The sequence below is a fragment of the Scleropages formosus genome, chromosome 22 (assembly GCF_900964775.1).
Source record: "Scleropages formosus chromosome 22, fSclFor1.1, whole genome shotgun sequence".
Lineage (NCBI taxonomy): Eukaryota > Metazoa > Chordata > Actinopteri > Osteoglossiformes > Osteoglossidae > Scleropages > Scleropages formosus.
The window spans coordinates 13,499,529-13,526,941 of NC_041827.1; the positions used below are offsets into that span (position 1 = coordinate 13,499,529).

The 27,413-nt window shown below is 43.2% G+C and overlaps 2 protein-coding genes across 2 annotated transcripts; both read left to right on the forward strand.

Moving 5' to 3' along the window:
* Positions 1-4,261: 4,261 nt before the first annotated feature.
* Positions 4,262-7,322, forward strand: LOC114909363 (elastase-1-like). Its single transcript, XM_029247976.1, has 8 exons — positions 4,262-4,355; positions 4,510-4,607; positions 4,835-4,938; positions 5,319-5,444; positions 5,928-6,064; positions 6,236-6,378; positions 6,586-6,735; positions 7,165-7,322. The coding sequence occupies exons 1-8, from the start codon at positions 4,316-4,318 to the stop codon at positions 7,177-7,179; spliced, it is 813 nt and encodes a 270-aa protein (XP_029103809.1). The 5' UTR covers positions 4,262-4,315; the 3' UTR covers positions 7,180-7,322.
* A 9,141-nt stretch (positions 7,323-16,463) lies between these two features.
* On the forward strand, positions 16,464-20,816 carry LOC114909364 (elastase-1-like). The gene is made up of 8 exons (XM_029247977.1): positions 16,464-16,538; positions 16,700-16,797; positions 17,015-17,115; positions 18,038-18,163; positions 19,047-19,183; positions 19,359-19,501; positions 19,730-19,879; positions 20,406-20,816. Exons 1-8 carry the CDS (start codon positions 16,499-16,501, stop codon positions 20,418-20,420), a joined length of 810 nt encoding a protein of 269 aa, XP_029103810.1. The 5' UTR covers positions 16,464-16,498; the 3' UTR covers positions 20,421-20,816.
* Positions 20,817-27,413: the final 6,597 nt, after the last annotated feature.

The following is a 27,413-nucleotide window of genomic DNA, read 5'->3' on the forward strand; positions in this document are numbered from 1 at the left end:
CATGGCTCGCGAAGGGGGTTGCGGTGGCGCAGTGGGTTGGACCAGGTCCTGCTCTCCAGTGGGTCTGGGGTTCGAGTCCCACTTGGGGTGCCTTGCGACGGACTGGCGTCCCGTTCTGGGTGTGTCCCCTCCCCCTCCGGCCTTACACCCTGTGTTGCCGGGTTAGGCTCCGGTTCCCCGCGACCCCGTATGGGACAAGCGGTTCAGAAAATGTGTGTGTGTGTGTGTGTGTGTGTGTGTGTGTGCACGGCTCGTGAGAATATATGCTGTGATGTAGATGAAATTCTCTGGCCAGATGTGAATGAGAGGCATAATCAATGAAGTTCAGTGATTGCAGTGCATATGTATATATGTTTTTTCTTTTGGACAACTCATTGTTACACAACAGAACTCCTCAGTAAAGAACTTCACGTGTATTTGCATTCCTGTATTTGTACATCAGGCTATATTATACTGTACAATCAACAGAGCACACACTTCTACTGTTGATGTTAGTATTTATTTTTTGTAAATGCATTAGTACAATAAAAGGCAGTACTTCAGTATCCAGTGGAATTGAACTGTTTGGTCAAGGTAAGACTGTGCTTAGTTGGCTGTGTTAATTGTTTTCTGAGGAATTACGTTTGCTTGGAGAAATGTGTCAGAACAACTGAGAAAAATTGTAATATGGATTTTACATGCGCGCGCACACACACAAAAATACTGTGTTTTGTGCAAATAAAACCATGCTATAGTATGTATGTAAGAAATGTGAGTCCTCTAGCATACTTGCACATGGGCAGTAGTTGATTTGACCAGTCGAACCAGTTGACTTTGAAAAGAGCTAAAAACTAGAACACACATGACAAACATTCCACAGATATTACAAGCTACCCATGTATAGAGTTCCCAGAATCAAACACATCAGTCAATGAGGAAACCACACCTTGCTGGGTTTGGACTGGCAAAGAAGAGCACACAGGCAGCATTCATCAAAAACATTCATCGGAACACTGGTGCACAGGGAAATGATGCTGTGAGTCAAAAGACACATTGTCCACAAGAACGTGCAGCTGCAACTAACCCTCCCAGCCTGAAACGAAACAGAAAGAAAACAACATTCCTCCAGCACCATAGTGCTACATAAGAGAACAATATCTTATAATACATGCAATAAAAAAACAATATGTTACAATATGATAATAAATGCTGTAAAAACGCAAACATAAATGTAAAACAAAAAAAATTGCAAAGGGAATGGAATGGCGTTCAGTTGAGTTTGGGTGTGCATGTCTGTGTGCGTGTGTATGTGTGGTTGGGTCAGGGTTCTTGCGGTCCGAAATGCTGCAATTTCAAAACCAGGCGGTGATGCATCTGCTCATGATGATCTCTGTAGTCGCTCTGTAGAACGTGGTGAGGATGGGGGTGGTGGGAGATGGGCTCTCCTCCACCTTCGCAGAAAGTAGAGACGCTGCTGGGCTTTCTTGGCTGTGGAGCTGGTGTTGAGTGACCAGGTAAGGTTCTCCGCAAGGTGAACACCAAGGAATTTGGTGCTCTTGACCATATCCCCAGAGGAGCCGTCGATATTCGGAGGAGAGTGGTTGCTCCGTGCTCTCCTGAAGGCAACAACCATGTCTTCTGTTTTGTCCACGTTCAGGGACAGGTTGTTGGCTCTGCACCAGTCCATTAGCCAGTGCACCTCCTCATTGCATGCTGACTCGTCATTTCTGCCGATGACACATGCCGTCGGCAAACCTGATGATGTGGTTCGAGCTATGTATTGCTGCACGGTCGTGAGTCAACAGAGTGGACAGCAGCGGACTGAGCACACAGCCCTGGGGAGGGGGTTCCAATGCTCAGTGTGTTGGTGCTGGAGATGCTGCTTCTAATCCGGACTCCTGAAGGGGGGTGTTCAGGCCTAGCAGGCTCAGCTTTCCAATCAGGTACTGAGGAATGATTGTACTGAATGCTGAACTGAAGTCTACGAACAACATTTGAACATACGTGTCCTTTTTGTCCCGGTGGGTGAGGGCCAGATGGAGGCTGGTGATGATGGCGCCGTCTGTTGAGCGCTTGGGACGATACACGAATTGCAGGGGGTCCAGGGGGTCCAGTGAGGGGGCAGCAGGATCTTACTGTGCGTCAGCAGGAGTCTCTCAAAGCACTTCATGACAATGGATGTGAGTGCGACGGGACGGAAGTCGTTGAGGCAGGACACAGAAGATATCTTTGGCAAGGGGACGATGGCGGTGGCCTTGAAGCACATTGGAAGGACGGCGCTGCTCAGGGACATGTTGAAGATGTCAGTGAGAACATCTGCCAGCTAGTCTGCGCATCCTCTGAGCCCTCTGCCAGGAATGTTTTCTGGTCCAGCAGCCTTCCATGGGTTGACTCTGCATAGCGTTTTCCTCACATCAGCCGTGGCAAGACATAGCATCTGGTTGTTGGGAGGAAGGGTGGTCTTCCTCGCCGCCACGTCATTCTGCGCCTCAGACCGAGCGTAGAAGTTGTTCAGCGCGTCTGGAAGGGAGGCATCACTGTCGCAGGCAGGTGAAGTTGTCCTGCGGTTGGTGATGGCCTGGATGCCCTTTTAAACGCGTTGCGTGTCGCCGCCGTTCTTGAAGTAGCTGTGGATTCTCTGGCCGTGTGCGCGCTTTGCCTCTCTGATGGCCCGGGACAGTTTGTCCCTCGCTGTTCTTACGGCCACCTTGTCCCCTGCTTTGAAGGCAGAGTCTCGGGTCCTCGGCAATGCACGCACCTTGGCAGTCATCCACGGCTTCTGGTTGGAGCGTGTAGTGATGGTCTTGGAGGCGGTGACGTGGTCGTTGCACTTGCTGATGTAGCTGGTCACTGATGCCATGCATTCCTCCAAGTTGGTGGAGTCATCATTGGTTGCAGCATCCCTGAACACGTGCCAGTCAGTGCGATCAAAGGAGTCCTGAGGAGCAGAGATGGTTCCTGCTGGGCAGGTTTTCATCTGTTTCAGAACCGGTTTGGCGCGTCTGACGAGCGGAGCGGTCCGTATGCTGGGAACAGCATAATAGAGATGTGGTCCGAGTACCCGAGGTGAGGGCGGGGCTCTGCCCGGAAAGCGCCGGGGATGTTTGTATAAAAAATATCCATCTCCTTTGCCCCTCTCGTTGAAAAGTCCACATGTTTATGGAATTTAGTGCGCACCGACTTGAGATTGGCTTGTGCGCATTCTGCAGTTTGCTAATAGCCCCACACAGCTCACACTGCATCTCCTTAACATTTGCACTGGGGGGAATGTATACTCTGACTATACGGACAGTGGTGAATTCCTGCAGTAGATAAAATGGTCTGCATGTAACAGTCACAAACTCCAACAGCGATGAGCAGTAACTAGAGACAAGCACCGAGCTCTTGCACCAATTCGTGTTGATGTAAACACACAAGCCACCACCGCGAGCCTTACCGCACAGAGACAGAGCTGCATTTCTGACCGTCTAGGTGAATGACGGCGTCTGGAACTCTGTCTCTGAGAGATGTCTCCGTGAAAACGAAGATGCGGCAGTCTCTAAACTCACGGCACGTAGTCTGCGGCGGGAGTTAATAATTAGGATGATAATTAAAAAATAATATTCCTTAATAATAATAAGTAATAAATAGTAAGCTGGGGGATGCGGTGGCGCAGTGGGTTTGGCTGGGTCCTGCTCTCTGGCATGCCTGGGCTTCGAGTCCTGCTTGGGGTGCCTTGTGATAGACTGGCGTCCTGTCCAGGATGCGTACCCTCCCCCTCCGGCCCTGCGCGCTGCCGGGCTAGGCCCCGGAATGCCGTGACCCCGCTTGGGAGAAGCAGCTGCAGACATTGGTTGGTATACTTGTGATTTATTAAAAAAAAATGCCAGATCCCTTGGAGAAAAGCCTCAGCCAAGTAATAAATAATAATAATTCAAGTTCCTAGGTTTATTGGGGGACTACATGTCTGTGCACACAGACCAGTCTGTAAACTGGTGTATTGCTACAAACGCACATTTTAATTTCTGTGCACCACGAAAACGTTTTCAATATGGATTTTGCACACAAACACATACACACACAGAGACAGGAATACTGCGTTTTGTGCAAATTAAACCATGCGATAGTATCTAGTATATATGCAATAAATATGATTGAGTCCTCTAACACACTTGCACATGGGCAGTGGCTGGTTTGACCGGTTGAACCAGTTGGCTTTGACCTAACTAAAAGTAAAACCAAGAACACGCATTCCACAAATATTACAAGCTACCTATATATATGGAGCTCCCGGGATCAAATACATCAGTGAGTCAGAAAATCCCAGCTCATCACAGAGTCCAGAAGGCCTGCAGACATGCTGAAGTTTCTACTGCTGAGTGCTCTCATAGCAGTGGGTAAGAACCGTCTTTTCCACAGCAAAGTTTTTCACTCAGTCACGTTATCGGTATGCATAGTTAAATCCATTTGACTAATCTTAGTCAATTTCTTGCAAGGTTCACGATAGTTTTCACATTGTTCTAATGTTGACTGTCTTTCGGTTTTCCCCAGTGCTTGCTGAGCAAAATGTAAAGCCCCAATACATGAAAGCATTGCAAGATAAGGTTGTGGGGGGTAGTGAAGCCCAACCCCATGCTTGGCCCTGGCAGGTATGACACATAACGGTGTTGAATGTTTTTGTCAATTTCAGCATTCGTCACTTTTTTTTTTTTTTTGTCATTTGAAAATAATGCTTTTGCTATACTGGCCTCTTTAAGTGAGACTAAGGTTTAGCCCCTTTTGGTGAGGCTCATTTAACTCAACAGTTATGTGTTAATTTATGGTCAATATGTTAATTATAATGTACCTGATGGATTTTTCCTGCTTTGTGTCTCAGGTCTCCCTTCAGTACCAGTATTTGTACTTTTGGTACTACCACTACTGTGGAGGTTCTCTGGTCAGGAGAGGCTGGGTGATGACAGCTGCCCAATGTGTGGACACGTGAGTTTGGGGCCTAAGCTGGCATGTCCTAAAAGACTTACGGCAGCACTTTGGTGTGTTGTAACTTTGGTTGTGCGGTATAATGGGTTTGGACCATGCATCCAGTGGTCTCTATGAACAACTCTTTAGACAGAAAGAGGAAAGTGCCTATCCTGAGTTGCTCCTTTACAAATACCCTGCTGTATAAAAGGGAATATACTTGTGACTTGTGATTATTGTAACATTGTAAGGCACCTTGAACAAAGGCCTCAGCCCAGTAGCAGTCTATTATAATGACTAAAGTTCATTTTCATATTCATTAGAAATGGTGCATGTGTGTATCACTAACATAGACTGTACACCCTAACAATCTCTGTTTTCTGTACCCTACTGCTCTCTAGAACAAAGACTTGGCGAGTGGTTCTTGGCGATCACAACATATATGTGAGTGAGGGCACAGAGCAGGCGATCGCTGTGAGCAATTTCTACGTACACCCCAACTGGAACCCCAACAGTCTCGCCAACGGGTGAGTGGATGAGCCAGGCGAGCTTTTCTCACTTAAAATTTGAGAAGTACTGTAGGACCTTTTTTTGCTTAATTACAGTAAAATTAGTCAAAACTCAACTCAAAATTTGCATGTTCTATGTTCAAAACAGAATACAGAGTGATGAAGTGGTACAGCAGTCGTTTGTGGAAGAAAGCAGTGATCAGCATTTTTCATAGCCTCCTTTGCCGTGAAAACCGTGCAAGTGGTCAAAATGAGATGAATTCGGTTCTAGAGCCTGTACCTACCTACGCATGATATCCGAAAAATTATAAGTGGTAGTGAAGGCAGGTCACCTGTAAAGAATCTTGGTCAAACACTTAAACATTAACCCTGGTAGCCAAAAATTACCAGAAAAAAATGAGTTTATGGAGTATTTATGTGACTTGCTGTAAATGACACTAAGGTGATTTGGTTATTTTTTCATCATCTGAACACCCGTATGGCTCATTTGCCTCCCCTCAGGTATGATATCGCTCTGCTCCGTCTGTCCTTCGATGCCACCCTCAACTCCTACGTGCAGCTGGCTTCTCTGCCCTCATTCGGTCAGATCCTGCCCAACAACAACCCCTGCTACGTCACAGGCTGGGGCTACACCCAGAGTAAGTATAACACTTTACCTGGGTGATTTACAGCCTTATTTTTTATTGTCATGTTACCTGTTTACTGCATTCTGTGTGTTTTCGTGTGCTATATGCATGTTTGAAACGAGATTTGTTCTTACTGTGTGACACCTTAGCCATCCCTGACTGTGTCGGCCTTGGTCTCTGCAGGTGGGGGTCAGCTATCTGCCTCTTTGAAGCAGGCGTACCTGCCTCTGGTGGACTACAGCACCTGCTCCAGGAGTGACTGGTGGGGCAGCACTGTTAAGACCACTATGGTCTGTGCAGGGGGCGGCAGTGACTCTGCCTGCCAGGTGACTCAGCCTTTATTACTACAGTATGAACAAAAGTATAAAACACAACTTTTCTGTTAAATTGAGGGAAATTGTAATGTGTGTAAATATTTCAGAGGTATTTGAATTCTAGTGATACATCTCAAATGGTTTGATTTAGGTTCTGAGGATCAAGACGACGTATCCGAAAACTTGCCTTTCGTTAACTTAAGGTCTGTTACTCTTCAGGGTGACGGCGGCGGTCCACTGAACTGTCAGGTCAATGGACGCTACTACGTCCATGGCGTGACCAGCTTTGTGTCCTCCCTCGGCTGCAACACACTGAGGAAACCCACCGTTTTCACCCGAGTCTCGGCGTACACCACCTGGATGGAAGGAGTGAGTACCCGTAGGCTCCTACTAGCCAATCACAGAGAGTCACTGTTCGCGAGAACCAATGAGAACTGTTTGTCTCAGAACAAGTGCAGTTTTAGAATTGTGGCAGTTGGTGGCACCGTGTTTTTAGTCAGCCTCTACCAAGCTGAAGGTCTCTGGTGTGATTCACCCTCCTCTCCTACCACCTTGATCAAAGTACTAACCCTAAACGGACGAGGCACACAACTGCAAGTGATTTGTTACAGAAAGCTGAATGATCTAAAATAACTTCTATAGTCAATTTTACCATATCTAATTGATACGATCATATCTAACTGATGCAATCTAATTTTTAAAATGTAGTTGGAAGGGAAATATTTTAATTTTATTGAGGTTTTTTGTAGCGCAATATAATGTTTCTGAGTTTTAACAAGCGGCCTTTTTCTGTTACAGATTATGAATCAGTAAAAGCAGAAATTTAAGCGGTGTGAAGGACAGTCTACTGGATAGGATCTCAGCATTCCAGATATGAGCCTTCCTTCTTAAATTCAACTCCATTGCAGACACGACGGATCGACTAAAAGAAAATAAAGTCTCTTGATCACTCTGAATACTGTGTCCGTCTGATTTTTAATTCTGGTCTCAAAGTACAGCAAAAGCACATTGTGAAGTAACCCCCGTAAGGGTGTACTGTAATTTCCATGACTGTAGTGAAAAGTACTGAAAACGTTTCAGTCTGGTATTGTTCACTAGCTGAAGGTCAGATTTCTAAGAAGAGTTCCTGTATATTAGAAGAAACGGCAGAACTGAATAAAAGTAGTCGTGTTACACCTGTTACTGTCACGATTGTAACAAATCAGACTTTAAGACTGTCTCACTTTGAAACATAACCCTGTGTTTGCAATGGGGGAAAAAAAGGCCTCGGTGCCTGTACATCATCATGGTTTCCAAGCTTTAATGTGCACTACTTGACACAATTTGAGTCTATTTTCTATAGTGATAACTTTAAGAAAGGTTTTTTTCTGTGAAAAGTAAATGTTATCTTACATTAAACAGCCTGTACACTCGCATTGCTACAAAAAAAACATTTTAATTTCTGTGATCCACACAAGTATTGTTAATATCCTGGATATAGCACATCCACAATGAATGAAATACCCTGCTTTGTATAAATAAAACTGTGATATTACAGTGTAACCATCATATATGTTTAAGAGGGATATCTGAGTTCTCTTGTAGACGTACACATGGGAAATGGTTGGTTGGACTGACGATAACTATGACAAAGGACACACAATTTACTGTACATTCCACAAGTATCTAAATAGTTTGTAAAAATGCGTTCTCAGTGTTGTGGACCACAGAAATGTTATTGATGTCATGGATCCACACACAAGAAAATGAAAACACGCACATACAGAAATACTGTGTTCTGTGGTATCACACTGTAATTATGCTATATGTGTGAGAGGTATAACAAGCGGTTGTAGACATTGGTTGGTATACTTGTGATTTAAAAAAGTCAGATACCTTGGAAAAAAGCCTCCGCCAAGTAATAAATAATATTAATTGAAGTTCCAAGGTTTATTGGGGACAACATGTCTCTGCACACAACACACTCTGTAAACTGGTGTATAGCTAAAATTATACATTTTAATTTCTGTAAACCACAAAAATGTTATTACAGTTTTTTTCAGTCGATTTGAAACATTACTCCAAACTCCGGTCACTGCTCTCAAAACAATTAACACAGCCATCTGAACACTTCATTCATTGTCCTAAATAGATTGTAAGTTCTTGTCTATCTCATACTACTTACAAATGACACGCATACTTTTCCCAAAACACTGTGCACAAAATTCCGCAATGTTTGCACAACAGTTCATAAAGCCAGCCAGAACTGTAATACATCAGGAAAAAAGCAATTGCGTGTCTTTCATTGGTTTAACACAAATCACAAGCACTTCTGCACCATTTTGCTCAACACAACAAGCAAAACTCTGTCATTTGTTCAATGCTCAGCTACACATGGTATGTTCTCAATGAGCCCCAAATTGATATCTGCTGATTTAGTAACACACACACACACACACACACACACTTTCACAGCCGCTTGTCCCATACGGGGTTGCAGGGAACCGGAGCCTACCCGGCAACACAGAGCGTAAGGCCGGAGGGGGAGGGACACACCCAGGACAGGACACCAGTGCATCGCAAGGCACCCCAAGCAGGACTCGAACCCCAGACCCACCGGAGAGCAGGACTGTGGTCCAACCCACTGCGCCACCGCTCCCCCTTAAAACACATAACACGGGAAATGCAAATTTCCTAATTGATTACACAGTTATCGCAATTCCTACAATTATAAAAGGGGAAAAGAATAAAGACAAAGAATAAGAACAAGAACGAGCAGGGAAAAAGGAGCACGTGTAAGAGTGAGAGGTGGTGGAAAGGGTAGAGGAAGATGAAGAGTGGAAGAGGTAAAGGGAGATGAGGGGAGAGGAGGCGAGGATGTAGGAAGAGGAGAAGGGAGAGGAGTAGAAGGAGGAGAGATGGGTTGAATGGAGGGCAATGGTGTAGTGGAAAGAGCAAGAGAATAAAATGTAACAAGACAATGAGCAGAGAGGAAGAGGACAGCAGGGTGGAAGAGGAGGTAGGAGAGGCAGAAGGATTGGGTACAGATGGGTTTCAAATGAAATGAGGGCCACCCAAATCGACCATATCATAAATCATGGTCTCTCCTTCAGAGAAGCTGGGCAGAGAGTTCAGCCCAGCATAAACAGATCCACAATGACGTCAATTATCCGCACATTTCAGAGTGACAGCCGACAAGTAACCATACCATTGTACTGCTATAGTTAGACTCTAGTACTCTAGATCTCTACTATAAATGTTTGCACTCGTCCAAACGTGTGTCAGAATGGAAGTTCGACAACATTCAGGTGGACGAACAAGACTCTTTTCAATTGAACAAGAGCATGCCATTGTTGACATGGTGGCCCAGAACAACATCATCCGCCTCAAAGAAATTTAGCAAAGAATAATACAGGACAACCAAGTATTCCAGAATTTTCAGCAATGCAGTCTTGCTACAACTGATCGTGTTGTAAGGAGAAATGCCGTCCGGATGAAGCAGGTATACAAAGTGCCCTTTGAGAGGAACTCTATCAGAGTGAAGGAGTTGCGATTCCAGTTTGTTCAAGTACGTGTAAGCCGCACAATTACTGCACTTTTACCCGAAATATAAAGATATTGTTTTCCTGGATCTTATGTGTCTATATACTATTCCACTCTAAGTGGAAAAATTCCGGTGTCTCTGGGCATAGTGCTGTGTCAAAGTGGGAACCCAGACTGCTCCACAACAGATACAGTATAAACTTTGCAATCAATGGCATTACTTTAAAAAAAAACACTCACTTATTGCACCTTGTGTTTTTTTTACTCTAGAGGATTTTGGAGTTGGATAGCAGTGCTACTCATTTTGAGGACCTGTGTATTGATGAAGCTGGCTTCAATCTTAACAAAAAAAAGGAGAAGAGAGAGGAATGTAATTGGCCATCGTGCCACAGTCAATGTCCTTGGACAACGGGGAGGCAACATCACCATGTCTGCCGCAATTTCAACTACTGGTGGGTGTTGTGGCACACAGTGCTGTCTTGGGGCCATACAATGCCGAAAGGATACAAATTTTTTTGAACTCCCTCAATGAAATCCTCTTCCCGCAGGTTGACCACAAGCAAATGGATCAAGATTTTGTAGTTGTTTGGGACAATGTGCATTCCATCGTTCGGCGCTGGCGCGGGAGTGATTTGAGCATCATCCACATTTCAGGGTGGTGTTCCTTCCGCCATATTCTCCTTTCCTGAATCCAGTTGAGGAGTTCTTCTCCTGTTGGAGATGGAAAGTGTATGATCACAACCCTTACAGAATCAGAATCAGCTTTATTAGCCAAGTATACATGAGCATACAAGGAATTTTCTTCTGGTTTAGAGCAAAACTACAGTGCACATTCACACATACAGACTACATAAGCACATACTGAACTAGACATAGACTAATACAAACATGATTACCGATAATGCAGCAGACAAGAACATAGCATAATGCAGACAGAACATAAAACCATGCAGACATAATTCAACTAAATGACCAAGCACAGAAAAAAAGTACGCGTTGTCCTGTATCATAAAGTAACATTATAGTGCAGTGATTGTCAGTTATTTGGAGAACATATTGCACATGGGTATGATGTTACTCAGAAGATATAAAGAAACATATTGCACATGGATATGAAATTGCACAAAAGGTATAAGGAAACATATTGCACACGATGTTGCACAAAAGATGTAAGAACATACTGCACATGGGTGTAATGCTGAACAAGTAGGGTACAGTAGTAGTAAAAAGTCCAGTGAAGATAGCAGTTATAGGAGGGTGTTCAGAATCTTTATGGCTGCCGGGAAAAAGCTGTTTTGGTGTCTGGTACTTCTTGTTTTGATTAGTATGTATCGCCTGCCCAAGGGAAGTAGGGTAAACAGACAGTGAGCTGGGTGTGAGGGGTCCCCTACGATTTTCTCAGCCCCTTTCCTGACACGGGACATGTACAGGTCCTGGAGGGAAGGCAGGTTGGTCCCGGTGATGCGCTCTGCTGAATTAACCAGTCTGTGAAGGCGGCGCTTGTCCAATTGGGTGGCAGAGCTGAACCACACAGTGATTGATGAACATAGTATGGATTCCGTGGTGGCCCTGTAAAATTGGCACAGCAGTTCCTTCGGCAGGTTGTGCTTCCTCAGTTGGCGGAGAACGTACATCCTCTGCTGGGCTTTCTTTGCTATGGTAGTGATGTTCTTCTCCCACTTCAAGTCTTTGCAGATGATAGTACCAAAGAACTTGAAGGAATCAGTGCTGGACACAGTACAACCTTGGATAGCGAGTGGTGGCAGAGGAGAAGGTACTTTCTTAAAAAATGTCATCTCCACTATCCTACTGGTATTGAGTTCCAGGTTGTTGTGTCTGCACCACAAAGAAAGCCGGTCCACCTCCCACCTGTATGCAGACTCATCGCAGTCCTTGACGAGTCCTATGACTGTAGTGTCATCAGCGAATTTCAGGATCTTAACTGATGAGTCCGCGGAGGTGCAGTCCATAGGCCTCTTCAAGCGATGGAAGAGGCCTGTGGAGATGTTGAGGCAGTAGCTTCTTTTATACAACAGAACTCCTCAGTAGAGAACTTCACGATAAACGTGTATTTGCATTCATGTATTTGAGTGTGTACATCGGACTATGATATACAATCAATAGGCGACACAATTGTACGTTTGATGTTAGTATTTAATTTTAGTAAATGCATTAGTAGAAGAAAAGGCAGTACTTCATTATGCAGTGGAATTGAACTGTTTGATCAAGCTAAGAGTATGTTCAGTTGGCTGTGTTAATTGTTTTGAGAGCAATTACATTAATTTGGAGAAATGTGACAAAACGATTGAGAAAAACTGTAACACTTGTCCCTGAGGTTATACAATATTCAAAACACAACACCTTACAGCCAAGTAAGTCTTCTTCAAGAAATGGAAGAGCCCTGTGGAGATGTTGAGGCCGAAGCTTGTCAAGCATGGATTCAGCATTCGTGGCGTTTTTCCCAAGATGCATGGCTCGCGACAATATATGCTGTGATGTAGATGAAATTCTCTGGCCAGATGCGAATGAGAGGCATAATCAATGATGTTCAGTGATTGCAGTGCATATATATATGTATATATGTTTTTTGTTTTGGACAACTCATTGTTACACAACAGAACTCCTCAGTAAAGAACTTCACGTGTATTTGCATTCCTGTATTTGTACATCAGGCTATATTATACTTTACAATCAACAGAGGACACACTTCTACTGTTGATGTTAGTATTTATTTTTAGTAAATGCATTAGTACAATAAAAGGCAGTACTTCAGTATCCAGTGGAATTGAACTGTTTGGTCAAGCTAAGAGTATGTTCAGTTGGCTCTGTTAATTGTTTTCAGAGGAATTGCGTTTGCTTGGAGAAATGTGTCAGAACAACTGAGAAAAATTGTAATATGGATTTTACATGCGCACGCACACACACAAAAATACTGTCTTTTGTGCAAATAAAACCATGCTATAGTATGTATGTAAGAAATGTGAGTCCTCTAACATACTTGCACATGGGCAGTAGTTGATTTGACCAGTCGAACCAGTTGACTTTGAAAAGAGCTAAAAAATAGAACACACATGATAAACATTCCACAGATATTACAAGCTACCCATGTATAGAGTTCCCAGAATCAAACACATCAGTCAATGAGGAAACCACACCTTGCTGGGTTTGGACTGGCAAAGAAGAGCACACAGGCAGCATTCATCAAAAACATTTATCGGAACACTAATGCACAGGGAAATGATGCTGTGAGTCAAAAGACACGTTGTCCACAAGCACGTGCAGCTGCAACTAACCCTCCCAGCCTGAAACGAAACAGAAACAAAACATCGTTCCTCCAGGACCACAGTGCTACGTAAAAGAATAATATCTTATAATACACACACACAGGCACACATTTTCTGAACCGCTTGTCCCATACGGGGTCAAGGGGAACCGGAGCCCAACCCAGCAACTCAGGGCATAAGGCTGGAGGGGGAGGGGACACACCCAGGACAGGGCACCAGTCTGTTGCAAAGCACCCCAAGTGGGACTCGAACCCCAGACGCACCAGAGAGCAAGACCCAGTTCAACCCACTGCGCCACCGCGCCCCCCCATCTTATAATACATGCGATAAAAAAAGCATTATATTACAATATGATAATAAATGCTGTAAAAATGTAAACATGAATGTAAAACAAAAAAATTGCAAAGGGAATGGAATGGTGTTCAGTTGAGTTTGGGTGTGCATGTGTGGTTGGGTGGTTGTTTTCTGGTCCAGCAGCTTTCCATGGGTAGACTCTGCATAGCGTTTTCCTCACATCAGCCGTGGCAAGACATAGCATCTGGTTGTTGGGAGGAAGGGTGGTCTTCCTCGCCGCCACGTCATTCTGCGCCTCAGACCGAGCGTAGAAGTTGTTCAGTGCGTCTGGAAGGGAGGCATCACTGTCACAGGCAGGTGAAGTTGTCCTGCGGTTGGTGATGGCCTGGATGCCCTTTTAAACGCGCTGCGTGTCGCCGCCGTTCTTGAAGTAGCTGTGGATTCTCTGGCCGTGTGCGCGCTTTGCCTCTCTGATGGCCCGGGACAGTTTGGCCCTCGCTGTTCTTACGGCCACCTTGTCCCCTGCTTTGAAGGCAGAGCCTCGGGTCCTCGGCAATGCACGCACCTTGGCAGTCATCCACGGCTTCTGGTTGGAGCGTGTAGTGATGGTCTTGGAGGCGGTGACGTGGTCGTTGCACTTGCTGATGTAGCTGGTCACTGATGCCATGCATTCCTCCAAGTTGGTGGAGTCATCATTGGTTGCAGCATCCCTGGACATGTGCCGGTCAGTGCGATCAAAGGAGTCCTGAGGAGCAGAGATGGTTCCTGCTGGGCAGGTTTTCATCTGTTTCAGAACCGGTTTGGCGCGTCTGACGAGCGGAGCGGTCCGTATGCTGGGAACAGCATAATAGAGATGTTGTCTGAGTACCCGAGGTGAGGGCGGGGCTCTGCCCCAGAAAGCGCCGAGCATGTTTGTATAAAAAATATCCATCTCCTTTGCCCCTCTCGTTGAAAAGTCCACATGTTTATGGAATTTAGTGTGCACCGACTTGAGATTGGCTTGTGTGCATTCCGCAGTTTGCTAATAGCCGCACACAGCTCACACTGCATCTCCTTAGGCATTTGCGCTGGGGGGAATGTATACTCTGACTATACGGACAGTGGTGAATTCCTGCAGTAGATAAAATGGTCTGCATGTAACAGTCACAAACTCCAACAGCGATGAGCAGTAACTAGAGACAAGCACCGAGTTCTTGCACCAATTCGTGTTGATGTAAACACACAAGCCACCACCGCGAGCCTTACCGCACAGAGACAGAGCTGCATTTCTGACCGTCTAGGTGAATGACGGCGTCTGGAACTCTGTCTCTGAGAAATGTCTCCGTGAAAAGGAAGATGCGGCAGTCTCTAAACTCACGGCACGTAGTGTGTGGCGGGAGTTAATAATTAGTGTCACAGACTGAGCTGTGACAGGCAAGTTGTTCCAAGGAATCAGCAAGATGCCGGCAAAGTACCATCAATGTAACGCTGAACCTTGTTGCTGTTGCCTGTCACATGCATTTTATCTTGTATTGTTAAATTGTTTGTTCTGGTTTTGTATTTCATTTAACACTGTTTGTTTGAACTAGATTGGGTGCCGGGAAAGGCCTACCGGTATCTGTCTGGTTGTCATTAACTAATATTTCTTTTATAAAGATATGTGTACTGTTGTGGAGTGAATGTATTTATTGTTTTTAGAAGAACATTTCTGTAGACTTTTCCTTACCCTGTAGCTGTTTGGTGCCTTGTGTTGGAAACCCAATGGAGTCAACTATTTGGGGTATATCTAGGGGGGAGTCCTTGGGCACAACCAACTAGGCAGGGGTGTTTTACTGTGTAGTGTGAAATGTTTTTATAAGATGTATGTAGGGATTTTTTATAGTAAAAAGTGTTAGTATTGTTTGTATGTTTTAGTATTTAAGTATTTATTTTAGATGTAATTTTTGGGGGAAATGTATTTTGAAATAAATTGAGGCTGTTATGGTATAATCAGAGGGCGGAGCTATTGCTATATAGGTTTGTATTAGGGCACTAGTGAGGGAGATTGATACAAACTTATGTAGTTACTCTCATGCAGTGAATAGGAGAGTGATGCATTAATGTTGATATAAGGGCTAAGCCCATGGCTCATAGGCCTCATGTTCTTTATAACTTTATGTTTGTTTTGTACTTGGTTGAGGGTTTATGTGTTTGAAGAATACTTTTTAGTAAAGGGAAATAAACCTTTTGGTCCACTACTTCAATTCTCCACTGCTGCTTCCATCCGTCGTCCATACCTTCACAATTAGGATGATAATTAAAAAATAATATTCCTTAATAATAATAAGTAATAAATAGTAAGCTGGGGGATGCGGTGGCGCAGTGGGTTTGGCTGGGTCCTGCTCTCTGGCATGCCTGGGCTTCGAGTCCTGCTTGGGGTGCCTTGTGATAGACTGGCGTCCTGTCCAGGATGCGTACCCTCCCCCTCCGGCCCTGCGCGCTGCCGGGCTAGGCCCCGGAATGCCGTGACCCCGCTTGGGAGAAGCAGCTGCAGACATTGGTTGGTATACTTGTGATTTATTAAAAAAAAAATGCCAGATCCCTTGGAGAAAAGCCTCAGCCAAGTAATAAATAATAATAATTCAAGTTCCTAGGTTTATTGGGGGACTACATGTCTGTGCACACAGACCAGTCTGTAAACTGGTGTATTGCTACAAACGCACATTTTAATTTCTGTGCACCACGAAAACGTTTTCAATATGGATTTTGCACACAAACACATACACACACAGAGACAGGAATACTGCGTTTTGTGCAAATTAAGCCATACGATAGTATCTAGTATATATGCAATAAATATGATTGAGTCCTCTAACACACCTGCACATGGGCAATAGTTGACTTGACTGGTTGAACCAGTTGGCTTTGAATTCACTAAAACTATAGCCAAGAACACACATGACATACATTCCACAAATATTACAAGCCACCTGTACATATAGAGCTCCCGGGATCAAATACATCAGTGAGTCAGAAAATCCCAGCTCATCACAGAGTCCAGAAGGTTTGCAGACATGCTGAGGTTTCTACTGCTGAGTGCGCTCATGGCACTGGGTAAGGACCTTCTTTTCTACAGCAAAGATTTTCACTCAATCACATTACCAGTATGCCTTGTTACATACATTGTTACATTGACTGATCTTAGTCAATTTCTTGCAAGGTTCACGATAGTTTTCACATTGTTCTAATGTTGGCTGTCTTTTGGTTTACCCCAGTGCCTGCTGAGCAAAATGTAAAGCCCCAGTACATGGAAGCATTGCAAGACAGGGTTGTGGGGGGGAGTGTCGCCAAACCTCATGCTTGGCCCTGGCAGGTAAAATACATACCGGTGTTGAATGTTTTTGTCAGTTTCAGAATTCTTTCCTTCTGTTTACCCCCTGTCAGTTTTTTTTTTGGTCATCACTGGAAATTAATACTTTTGCTCTACTGGCCTCTATAAGTGAGAGTGAGGTTTATGCCCCTTTAAGTGATGGTCATTTAAGTGAATAATTATGGAGATATAATGTACCTGAAGTCTTGTTCTCTCCCAGATCTCCCTTCAGTACCTGTCACGTGGTTCGTACTACCACAACTGTGGAGGTTCTCTGGTCAGGAGAGGCTGGGTGATGACAGCTGCCCACTGTGTGTCTATGTGAGTTCAGTTCCTGTGATTTATTGTTATTTATTTACAAGCTGGGGGGTGTGGTGGTGCAGTGGGTTGAACCAGGTCCTGCTCTCTGGTGGGTCTGGGGTTCGAGTCCCGCTTGGGGTGCCTTGTGGCGGACTGGCGTCCCGTCCTGGGTGTGTCCCCTCTCTGGCCTTATGCCCTGTGTTAGTGGGTAGGCTCCGGTTCCCCGTGACCCCGTATGGGACAAGCGGTTCAGAAAATGTGTGTGTGTGTGTGTGTGTGTGTGTGTGTATTTGCAAACTCAAGCTCTCTACTTTAAACCCCCATTCTGCTGTGGTACTACACACACACACACACACACACCCACACACACTGTCTGTAACTGCTTGTCCCAAGCGGGGTCGCGGTGAACTGTTCCTGAGGTACAAGGCTGAAGGGGACGCCAGTCCATTGCAAGGCACTCCAAGCAAGACTCAAACCCCAGACCCAGCAGAGAGTCGGACATGGCCAAGCCTGCTGTGCCACCACACTCTCCATTGTGGTGCTACATAAAAGGGAAAATACTTTCTAATTAATAAAAAATACCTGACTTTGTAAGACACACACACACATTTTCAGAACTGCTTGTCCCATACGGGGTCACAGGGAACCAGAGCCAACCCGGTAACACAGGGCGTAAGGGGAGGAGACACACCCAGGACAGGACGCCAGTCCGTCACAAGGCATCCCAAGCGGGACTCGAACCCCAGACCCACCGGAGAGCAGGACTGTGGTCCAACCCACTGCGCCACCACACCCCACTTTGTAAGACACCTTGTACAAAATCTGTATCCAATAATATGTGAAGTTCATTGATTAATTTATTAGAAATTACATATGTTTATGGAAAACAGACTGTAACACATGCCCTAATACCTTCAGTTTTGCATATTGTACTACTTTATAGTTTCGGGGTGTGGCGAGTGGTTCTTGGAGCTCAAAAGATCACTGCCAATGAGCCAACACAGCAGGTGGTCAGGGTGACCAACATCTACATACACCCTAACTGGGACCCCAACAATGCTTCCAGTGGGTGAGTGGACGAGTCAGAAGAGTTTTTCTCACTTTATATATGGGAAGTGCTATAGAGCCTCTTTTTTTTTGCCTAATAGTTGTTACTGTATATGCCATCAAGCTCATCATGACTCACCACAACCACTGATGCTGTTTGTGTGGTAAGGGAGGAACAGAACTGGTTTGCAGGTGTCTTCTTTTGTGTGTGTGGGGGGTGCAAACACGGGGAGAAACATGTCAACTGCAGTCTCCCTGAGCAGCTAAAGAGCTTTGACATACCAATGTCACCCGGTGTGCCACCACGTCCCATTTTTACATCAAATGAAATATACTGAAATTAGCCTACAAAAATACAGTGAAATTTTCCACTGTTGTCTAAATCAATGTGTTACGTTTTGAAATTGAGATGTGGACTTTCTGAGCAGCACAGTGGTACCCCAACAGCATCCAAGCAGCACATTCAAGCATATGTTCAAATCCAGGTCATGGCATGCAGAGTCTGCATGTTCTCCCTGTATTAACAACCCAGGAATGTGCATTGTGAGCTACTTCTGTACTCTGCCTTTCCATGGGAACTGTGACTGTGGCGACTTAAATTCGACTTTACGACGTATGCTTACGGATGTGTCATGATATCTGAAAAACTGAGTGGTGGAAATGTTATGTTACACATGGAGGCTTTTTATTAGAATTTTAAGACAGTGCAAACAACTTAAACACAAATACACCCAAATACAACAATTTGTTTTTACAACAAGTGCACATAGGACAGCTAAAAGTCAACAAAGAATGAGTTTACAAAATACACACACACACACACGGTATATAGACTTTAAAGTCCTGTCACACTAAGGAGAATTTTTGTTATGTGATCACCTGTATGGCTCACTTACCTCCCCTAGGGATGATATTGCTCTGCTTCGTCTTTCCTCCAATGTTACCCTCAACTCCTACGTGCAGCTGGCTTCTCTACCCACACCAGGACAGATCCTGCCCAACAACAACCCCTGCTACATCACAGGCTGGGGCAGCACCCAGAGTGAGAATAATCAAGCAGCCCTTTACCAGTGTTAATCTGGGTCTAATTCATTATTCTTTAACTTGTTTACCTAATAGTGTGTTCTCTGGTGTGCCGGTCTCTTCTGCTGTGAGAGCTGTTCTCTCACTGTCTTAAACTGTCATCCTCTGTGACTCATCTACCTTCATCTCTCCAGCTGGCAGTCCACTATCTGATGTGTTAAAGCAGGCCTACTTACCTGTAAGGAACTATGAAACCTGCTCCAGGAGTGACTGGTGGGGCAGCATAGTCAAGAAAACCATGGTCTGTGCAGGAGGCTCCAGGAACTCTGGATGCAGTGTGAGGGAGCCCTTCTTACTACTGTCACTCCAGTGAACTCACCTGACACTGATTTATTATGAAAAAGTCTGAAACATTTAACTTTTTGATGAAAGTGATTTATGGCTATGTGTTTTTTAAAAGCTGCTTAAATCCAATTAATACTTCTGAAATTGTGTAGGAACACTCCATCAAGGACAGGTATCCATAAACTTGCCTTTTATTTACTCAAAGTCTGTTACTTTTCAGGGTGACTCTGGTGGCCCACTGAACTGTAAGGTCAAAGGACGTTACTATGTCCATGGTGTGACCAGTTTTGGGTCTTCCCTCCGTTGCAACACGCCAAAGAAACCCACCGTTTTCACCCGAGTCTCAGCTTACATCGGCTGGATGGAAGGAGTGAGTACCTGTAGACTCCTACTGGCCAATCACACGGAGTCACTATTCACGAGAACCAATGAGAATTGTTTGTCTTAGAACAAGTGTACTTTTACAACTGGGGCAGTTGGTGGCACTGTGTTTTTGGCCATTGGCTTTCAAGCTGAATTTTTCTGCTTTCAATCCCCTCTTGCTGTACTAACCTGGATTGAGGTAATTGACACAATAAAGTTGAACTGGGGGCAGTTGGTATCTTAGCAGTTAAAGCTGTTGCTTTTGGATCTAAAGGTCACAGATTCAAATTCCACCTTCAGCAATAGTACCCTTGAGCAAGGTATTTGCCCTAAAAATTACCCCAGTAAAATGACCCAACTGTATAAATGGATAAATAAGTAACTTAACATTGTGAGTCACATCAGAGAAAAGCACCAGCTAAATGAATAATTGTAAGTTAGTAGATAATTGCAAGTGGATTGCTGTTAATGTTTTTCATTGCGCATTATAATGTATGGTGTGTATGTTAATTTATGTCCTGTTTCTGTTACAGATTATGGGTTATTAAAACCATGAGGTCAAGTGTCATAATGACACTCAACTGGATACTTTCTCATCATTGAAGATATGATCCATCTTTCACAAATTTCTCTCCACTTCAGACATGTCAGATCAACTGACATACTGTAAAGTTTCTTGATCACTGTGAACATTGTGTCCATCTGATTTGTATTCCACTTTTAGTTCCAGCAGTTAAGTACAACAAAAATACACTCCAAACTAGATGCAGTTAGAGTACAATGCAATTTTCAGTACTCTAGCTAAAAGTATGAAATATCCTTCTTCAGGTCTTATTCATGAGGTAAAGGTCCAATCTTTAGGAAAAAGCCTCCATAGCATTAGAAATTGTGAAATGCTGATCATTGTGTTAAATTTGTTCTAGTTTTAAACACAGCAAACCACTGTCCCAACTTTAACATTAAAGTCAATTTTCAAACAAAACATAGGGTTTGCGCTTGAAAGAAAACCACCTGTGCCTATGTATCATGACTTTCATGGGAATCTTAAGTCCAGAAACTGAGGAAAAGAAACAACCTGTCACACCACTGAATCACCCAACAATGATACCCTCTCTAAGACATGAAGCATAAACAGCTTAAGGTGACTTTTTTTTTTTTTTTTTTTTAAATAAGCTAGAACATAACTGTCCATATAACACTGATAAGATATACTCATTTTATTAGCACTGATCCCACAAAAGCACCCATACAGCAGTTTATATCTCAGAGAGCAACACCCACTGATGCTATTTTTATTTAGAAAAGTGGTTGTTACTTTAATGAGTCATGGGTAGAAACCAGTTCAGTCCAATTAAGAGACAACTTGGAGTTACAACTTCAAGAGACAATTTGGATGCACCACATTTCAGTTTTTCTTTTCCTTTAAACTATCAGTAAACAAATAAATTATTTTGACTTTGACAATTTTCACAATAAAAATACTAATTGGAAAAATGTATGTAAGTATAATCTGTAATCCAGGTAATGTTGATTACTCTCAAGAGGTTTGAATATTTCTTCAAGGCCGCTTATGTTGAACATTATAGACTACAGACTGTTTTCAGTTGTATACCTTAAAATGCACCTGGAAACATCATCAGAGATGTAACTTGGGGTCTGGTGTTTCAGGTCTTTCAACATCAGACAGCCTCAAATCAGTAGCCTGACCAGAAATGATGAGGTGTACTTTAGTGTTTACTTAGATTAATAATTTATATTTCTGTTATTGACTTTGCACCTGCCTCTGGAAATGAAGGTTGGTTAAATGAATAACTATGGAAATGGGAGGTGAATGATTTGGAGAGGTTTTGCAGAGGCTGACAACTGTATGGAGATCAGAAGATCAGTCATCCAATGATGATGATCGCTACGGCAACGAACAGATGTCATACATTCCACAAAGGTCACAAACCATCTAAAAGCACATTCTAATTGTTATGAACCGCACAAATTTTATTAATATGATGGCACAAACAAAACACATGCAAAAACACACATACATGGACAGAAATACTGTCATGTGTAAATAAAACTGTAGTATTGTACTGTACTATACACACACACATTTTCTGAACTGCTTGTCCCATACGGGGTCGTGGGGAACCGGAGCCTACCCGGCAACACAGGGCATAAGGCTGGAGGGGGAGGGGACACACTGAGGACGGGACGCCAGTCCGTCGCAAGACACCCCAAGCGGGACTCGAACCCCAGACCCACCAGAGAGCAGGACCCAGTCCAACCCACTGCACCACCGCACCCCCTGTACTGTACTATAGTTTATGGATAATATGTATGACTGAATCCTCTTGCAAATGATCAGTGGTTGGCTGGGCTACTTGAAGACTTTGGTCTTAATCCTGATGACCATTAGAGCAAAGAATTTAAATTTTTTATTAATATGCTCTCACTATAATAACACAACAAGATTGTAGTAAATTATACAGTATTGGAGGTATAACAGATATATATTTCAGAGTAAGCCAGCCACATTAGGAAGAAAAGCAAAAAAACTTCCAATCAACAAAGAAATAGTAGCTGCATACCCATCCTTTGTGTTCTAGTACGGTGACAGCGGCCCTGTGTGGATATGTCCCAACAGAGAAACCAATAAAAAATACTACAAACATTCTGCTTCTGCAACAGTTGCTTCATTTTTTTCCAACAATTTTTTCTATGTCATACACATCACATGGATGGCATGAAAATTGCATAGTGTTTAAATCTTTTGGAAAAGCACATTCTAATGTGGACCACACAAGTGTTGTTAATGTCATGAATATAGAACACACAAAAAACATGGAAACAGACACACACACACACACACACACACACACACACAGAACTGGTTCACACAAAAAAAATGCATTTTTGCCGCTTCTGTAGCTCTCCTGTTTGTACATATTGTTCAGTGCTGTACGTCATTCCAGTGAAGCGAGCGCTCTTCACAATAAATTGAAACTGAAATTACTCTTGAAAAATGTGCTGCTACATAAACAAGAACATACTTAGCTTATGATAATAAAAAACTGAAAATATAAGAATTCTCAAAGGAAAGTCTTAGCTAAGCAATAGTAAACTATCATAACTGAAGTTCATAGTTACATTCATTAGAAATATGTGTGCGTAACACAGCTTGTACACTTGCATTGCTACAAGAACGCATTTTAATTTCTGTGAACCACACAAATATTGTTAATATCATGGATGTAGCTCATGCACATTGAAAGAAATACCATGCTTTGTATAAATAAAACTGTGATTTCACAGTGTAACCATGATACATGTTTAAGAGGGATAACAGTTCTCTTGTAGACTTATACATGGGAAATGGCTGGTTGGACTGCTTGATCCTGATGGTAATTATGACAAAGAACACATAATATACTGTACATTCCACAAATATCTAAATAGTTTGTAAAAGTGCATTCTCAGTGTTGTGGACCACAGAAATGTTATTGATGTCATGGATCCACACACAAAAAATGAAAACACGCATACAGAAATACTGTGTTCTGTGGTGTTACACTGTAATTATGGTATATGTGTGAGAGATATAACAAGCAGTTGTAGACATTGGTTGGTATACTTATACAAATAAGTTAATTAATTATTACAAGTTACCTATATACAGCTCTCCCAAGATGACATACATCAGTCAGTCAGAAAATCCCAGCTCATCACAGAGTCCAGGATGTCTGCATCAGGATATGTGTGAGAGGTATAACAAAGGCAGTTCAAAATGACAGAAACCAGTTTCATATTTTTGAACTTAACTGCACACACTTTCAAATACCGCACTGTCATCACTGTTTTTCATAGGGTGTAGGTTGCTAGACCCCCGAAATACGTAAGTCCATGAATGACTGACCATCACCCATAGAGAAAGCCTGTTTAACCCAAAATTAAAGTTTTGGTGTTCATTTTCTAGTTGAGGAAAACAAAAAGGCATAAATCAATGCATAAATATTTTTTCTAACTGTACATTACTTTAGTATTTTTAAGTTTTTTTTTTTTAGTTTAAGATTCCTTTTGGTATTAAATCCATTTTAATTATTTAAGAAAATAATGAAAAGAATAAGCATTTTATTTTTCATTCACTTCTAATGGCATTGTGCAACTGGTTCGCTTTGGCTATTTGGAATTTCTTGTCTTTTCAGACACATTAATGATCAGCAGATGAACTGGAAACACATTTGGACTCCGCATACAATAAATGTAACATATATGAGACCAAATAAACAAAACACTTAAACAGTGAAACGCAGACAATCATCAGACCTGAAGAGACACAAAGAAAAGACTAGTTTTTACAAGGCCTCATATTATTTTAAATTGTTGCTGAGCTCCTTAACAGGGAAGGGAAAGCTTAACACAACTCATGCAGGGATTTTTACTATTATCTTCTGGGCAGAACCTGCAAATAAACTAAGCCAAAACGATGAACTGTACAACATCAATCATTTAGAAACTTAGATAGTTATGATTAATAATATATTGAAGAAGTGAGTACTGCAATTAGATAAAAAGGTGATTATTCTGATGCTGCAGCTTTAAATGTGCAATGTTTATGTATAAACTGCTGGAAACCGCACATATCACTGAGGCTTAATGAATGAGGTCGGTGTTCAACATGCCATCGAACTGCAGAAAGTGGAAAAAACTGTATGACCACAGCACACACACTGACCACACAGACCCTCATATCGCTCACTGATATGAATTGCTGTCTGTTGGACACCAGTGTTTCACACACCTGCTCAATTATACAGTAGTTGACTGAATACATCCTCAGAAGACTATTTTAAAGACTTTTTTATTGGTTCATGATATGCAAAGGATCTGATCAAAAAAATGATACATTCGTCAAAAAATACTGCAAATTATCATGCAAACATGATCTATCCTCTCATATGTTACTGCAAGCTACCGTAAAATCGATAGCTGAACAAACTGTGCAAGATAATAGCAAGCAAATAAAGATTGCAGTTTTCTCACATTCAGTCATATCTTATAGTTTTAACTCTTCTCTTTCCTGAGCCAACCACTACTTTCTTCCAGAATAAACTTGTCTGTAGCCAATAACTCCCATATAACCCTTTTTTCACTTTCTCTTTTCTCTTCACCCATCCTTCTCTTCTTTCCTCCTCCTTCGCTGCTGACGATTTTGCCTCATTCTGTTGAGGCAAAGAGAATTCCATCACTGCCAAGTTCTTGGCACCTGCCTTTTCAAACCATGGTAGAATTTCCAGCAAAGTCTCATTCTCTGCATTTCAACCTTTATCAGAAGGTGAAATCACAGACATTCTACTCTTATCCAGACCTAGCACCTTTTCTCTTGATTGCATCTCTTCACCTGCCCTATAGATAATTTCTCTGCAACTTTTTTCTTTGATCTCTCCTATTAATAATTCCTCGCTCTTTGGTTGCTTCCCAGGTGCCTTCAAAACTGCCCACATCTCTCTCTTGTTAAAGAAACCCTCTCTGGATCTAGACTCAGTCCAGAATTACAGGCAGGTCTCTCTTCTCCCTATTCTGTCAATAACTCTGGAACATGCACCTGTAACCAGATACCTTTATTCTTATTCTCCTTGGCCTTCTGTAGCAGTGGATACTGTCAGCTACCAGATTCTACCTTTTTCTCTGGGGCAGCTAGCCATCAAAGGAACAGCACTGAAATGGTTAGAGTTCTGCCTACTGGGTAGATCATACCAGTTGGTCTGAGGTGGCTCCCTGTCTTCTCCACAGCCCTTTTCAACTGGTGCTCTACAAGACACCCTAATCTTAATCTCTGCCTCTTTCCTTGCCTCAGTAACTTCCTTCATTGCCTACTAATTGCCTATTCTTTTCCCCCCAGCAGGTACAGACATGTCCTTATGTATCACAGCTTGAACCTCAGACATCTCTACTTGGATGTCTTTTCAGCATCTCCAAAATGGCAAATCCCTTCTGGGAACTCTCTCAAACTGGAAAACTTTCTTATTTCACCTGCACCATTGGAGCATCCGCAGCATCCACCCTTATCTCACAACACACGCAATGCCACCTCTGCTCCAGGCCATGGTGATATCCCCCGCACTACTGCAACTTCCTCCTGTCTGGCCTTCCAGCTTCCACCATCAGACCTCTCCTGTTGACTCAGAATGCTACTGCACAAGGTGTGTTCAACCTACCAACGCATTCCCGTGTCTCTCCTTGTTTTATGTCTGTCCATTGACTACCTGTAGTTCACAACTCTAGTTACGGCCTTCAAAACCATCAACGGATCTGCTCCCTGATTCCTGCAGTCTTATCACTGGCTACACCACAGTCAGGCTGCTGTGCTCAATGTAGTGGAATGATCTCCCTCTTAGACTCAGAACTGCTGAATGCATCTCAATATTCAAGAGGGGTCTCAAAACAAAGCTCTGTCCGACCCACTCCTCTTTAGGTCTCCCATCTACTTCATAAACTTGTACTACAATATCAGTTTAAATTGGATTCTCTATTAACTCTATACGGGGGGTGCGGTGGCGCAGTGGGTTGGACCACAGTCCTGCTCTCCAGTGGGTCTGGGGTTCGAATCCCGCTTGGGGTGCCTTGCGACGGACTGGCGTCCCGTCTTGGGTGTGTCCCCTCCCCGTCCGGCCTTACGCTCTGTGTTCCCAGGTAGGCTCTGGTTCCCAGTGACCCCGTCTGGGACAGGCGGTTCTGAAAATGTGTGTGTATTAACTCTATACACTGCTAGTTGTGTAATGTATGGTGGTGTTTGACTAAGTGGCTGTACTTTCAGAAGCATGTGTCTGCGTCTTTATCTTTTCATCTGTCGGTGAATTGCACTTTTGTTTTCTTTCAATTCTGCATCAGTTTGAAAAAATGTAGCTACAGAGAAAAACTGCCCCAAAATGTCACTGCTTGTCATGTGTGCATTTTTTGATTATCTTGCAAGGTAAGAGACTTAACACTACAAAACACCAGTGAAATGAGTCATAGGCAGGTCAGGCAAACTCTGTGTCATCTTTTAGATACAGGAGAAATGACTGGTTAGCTTTGAATCGGATGAAAACAAAGGGAATTAACACACTTGGCGTACATTCAACAAATTTTATTTTTCTCTGAGATGTACATCGCTTTGAAGAAAAGCATCTGCTAAATGAATAAATATAAATTTCAATGTAAATTTATTTTTTTCAGTTGATATCATACATCTTGTGATGCACATGGATACATCATCAGTCATGCAACCAGGGGTCACCAGGCATTTTGGGCCTTTCTGCATCAGACACCCCTCCCCAGGCAACCTGATCAGGGTTGATTAGGTCCCAGCCTTTGTCCAGGCAGTGCTACCCTGAACCCACAGCTCACCTTTCTTGATCCACAGCCATCTAGATGCCCTGTCCACAGCTGTAACAGCAGCTTTCATAGCCTTCCTCTTAACATATAAATACGGTAGTAGTTCATGTCCCTTGCTTTTCTGCAGTGTTCGCTGAGTCCAAGCCACAGCTGTATTACTTTGATGCAGTGGA

Bases quoted from the DNA above. Each gene is read 5' to 3' on its own strand.
- LOC114909363 (XM_029247976.1), top strand. From the start codon at position 4,316: ATGCTGAAGTTTCTACTGCTGAGTGCTCTCATAGCAGTGG. The intron at 4,608-4,834 runs GTATGACACATA...TTTGTGTCTCAG, and splicing joins CCCATGCTTGGCCCTGGCAG to GTCTCCCTTCAGTACCAGTA. The intron at 6,065-6,235 runs GTAAGTATAACA...TGGTCTCTGCAG, and splicing joins AGGCTGGGGCTACACCCAGA to GTGGGGGTCAGCTATCTGCC.
- LOC114909364 (XM_029247977.1), top strand. From the start codon at position 16,499: ATGCTGAGGTTTCTACTGCTGAGTGCGCTCATGGCACTGG. The intron at 19,184-19,358 runs GTGAGAATAATC...TCATCTCTCCAG, and splicing joins AGGCTGGGGCAGCACCCAGA to CTGGCAGTCCACTATCTGAT. The intron at 19,502-19,729 runs GTGAGGGAGCCC...GTTACTTTTCAG, and splicing joins CCAGGAACTCTGGATGCAGT to GGTGACTCTGGTGGCCCACT.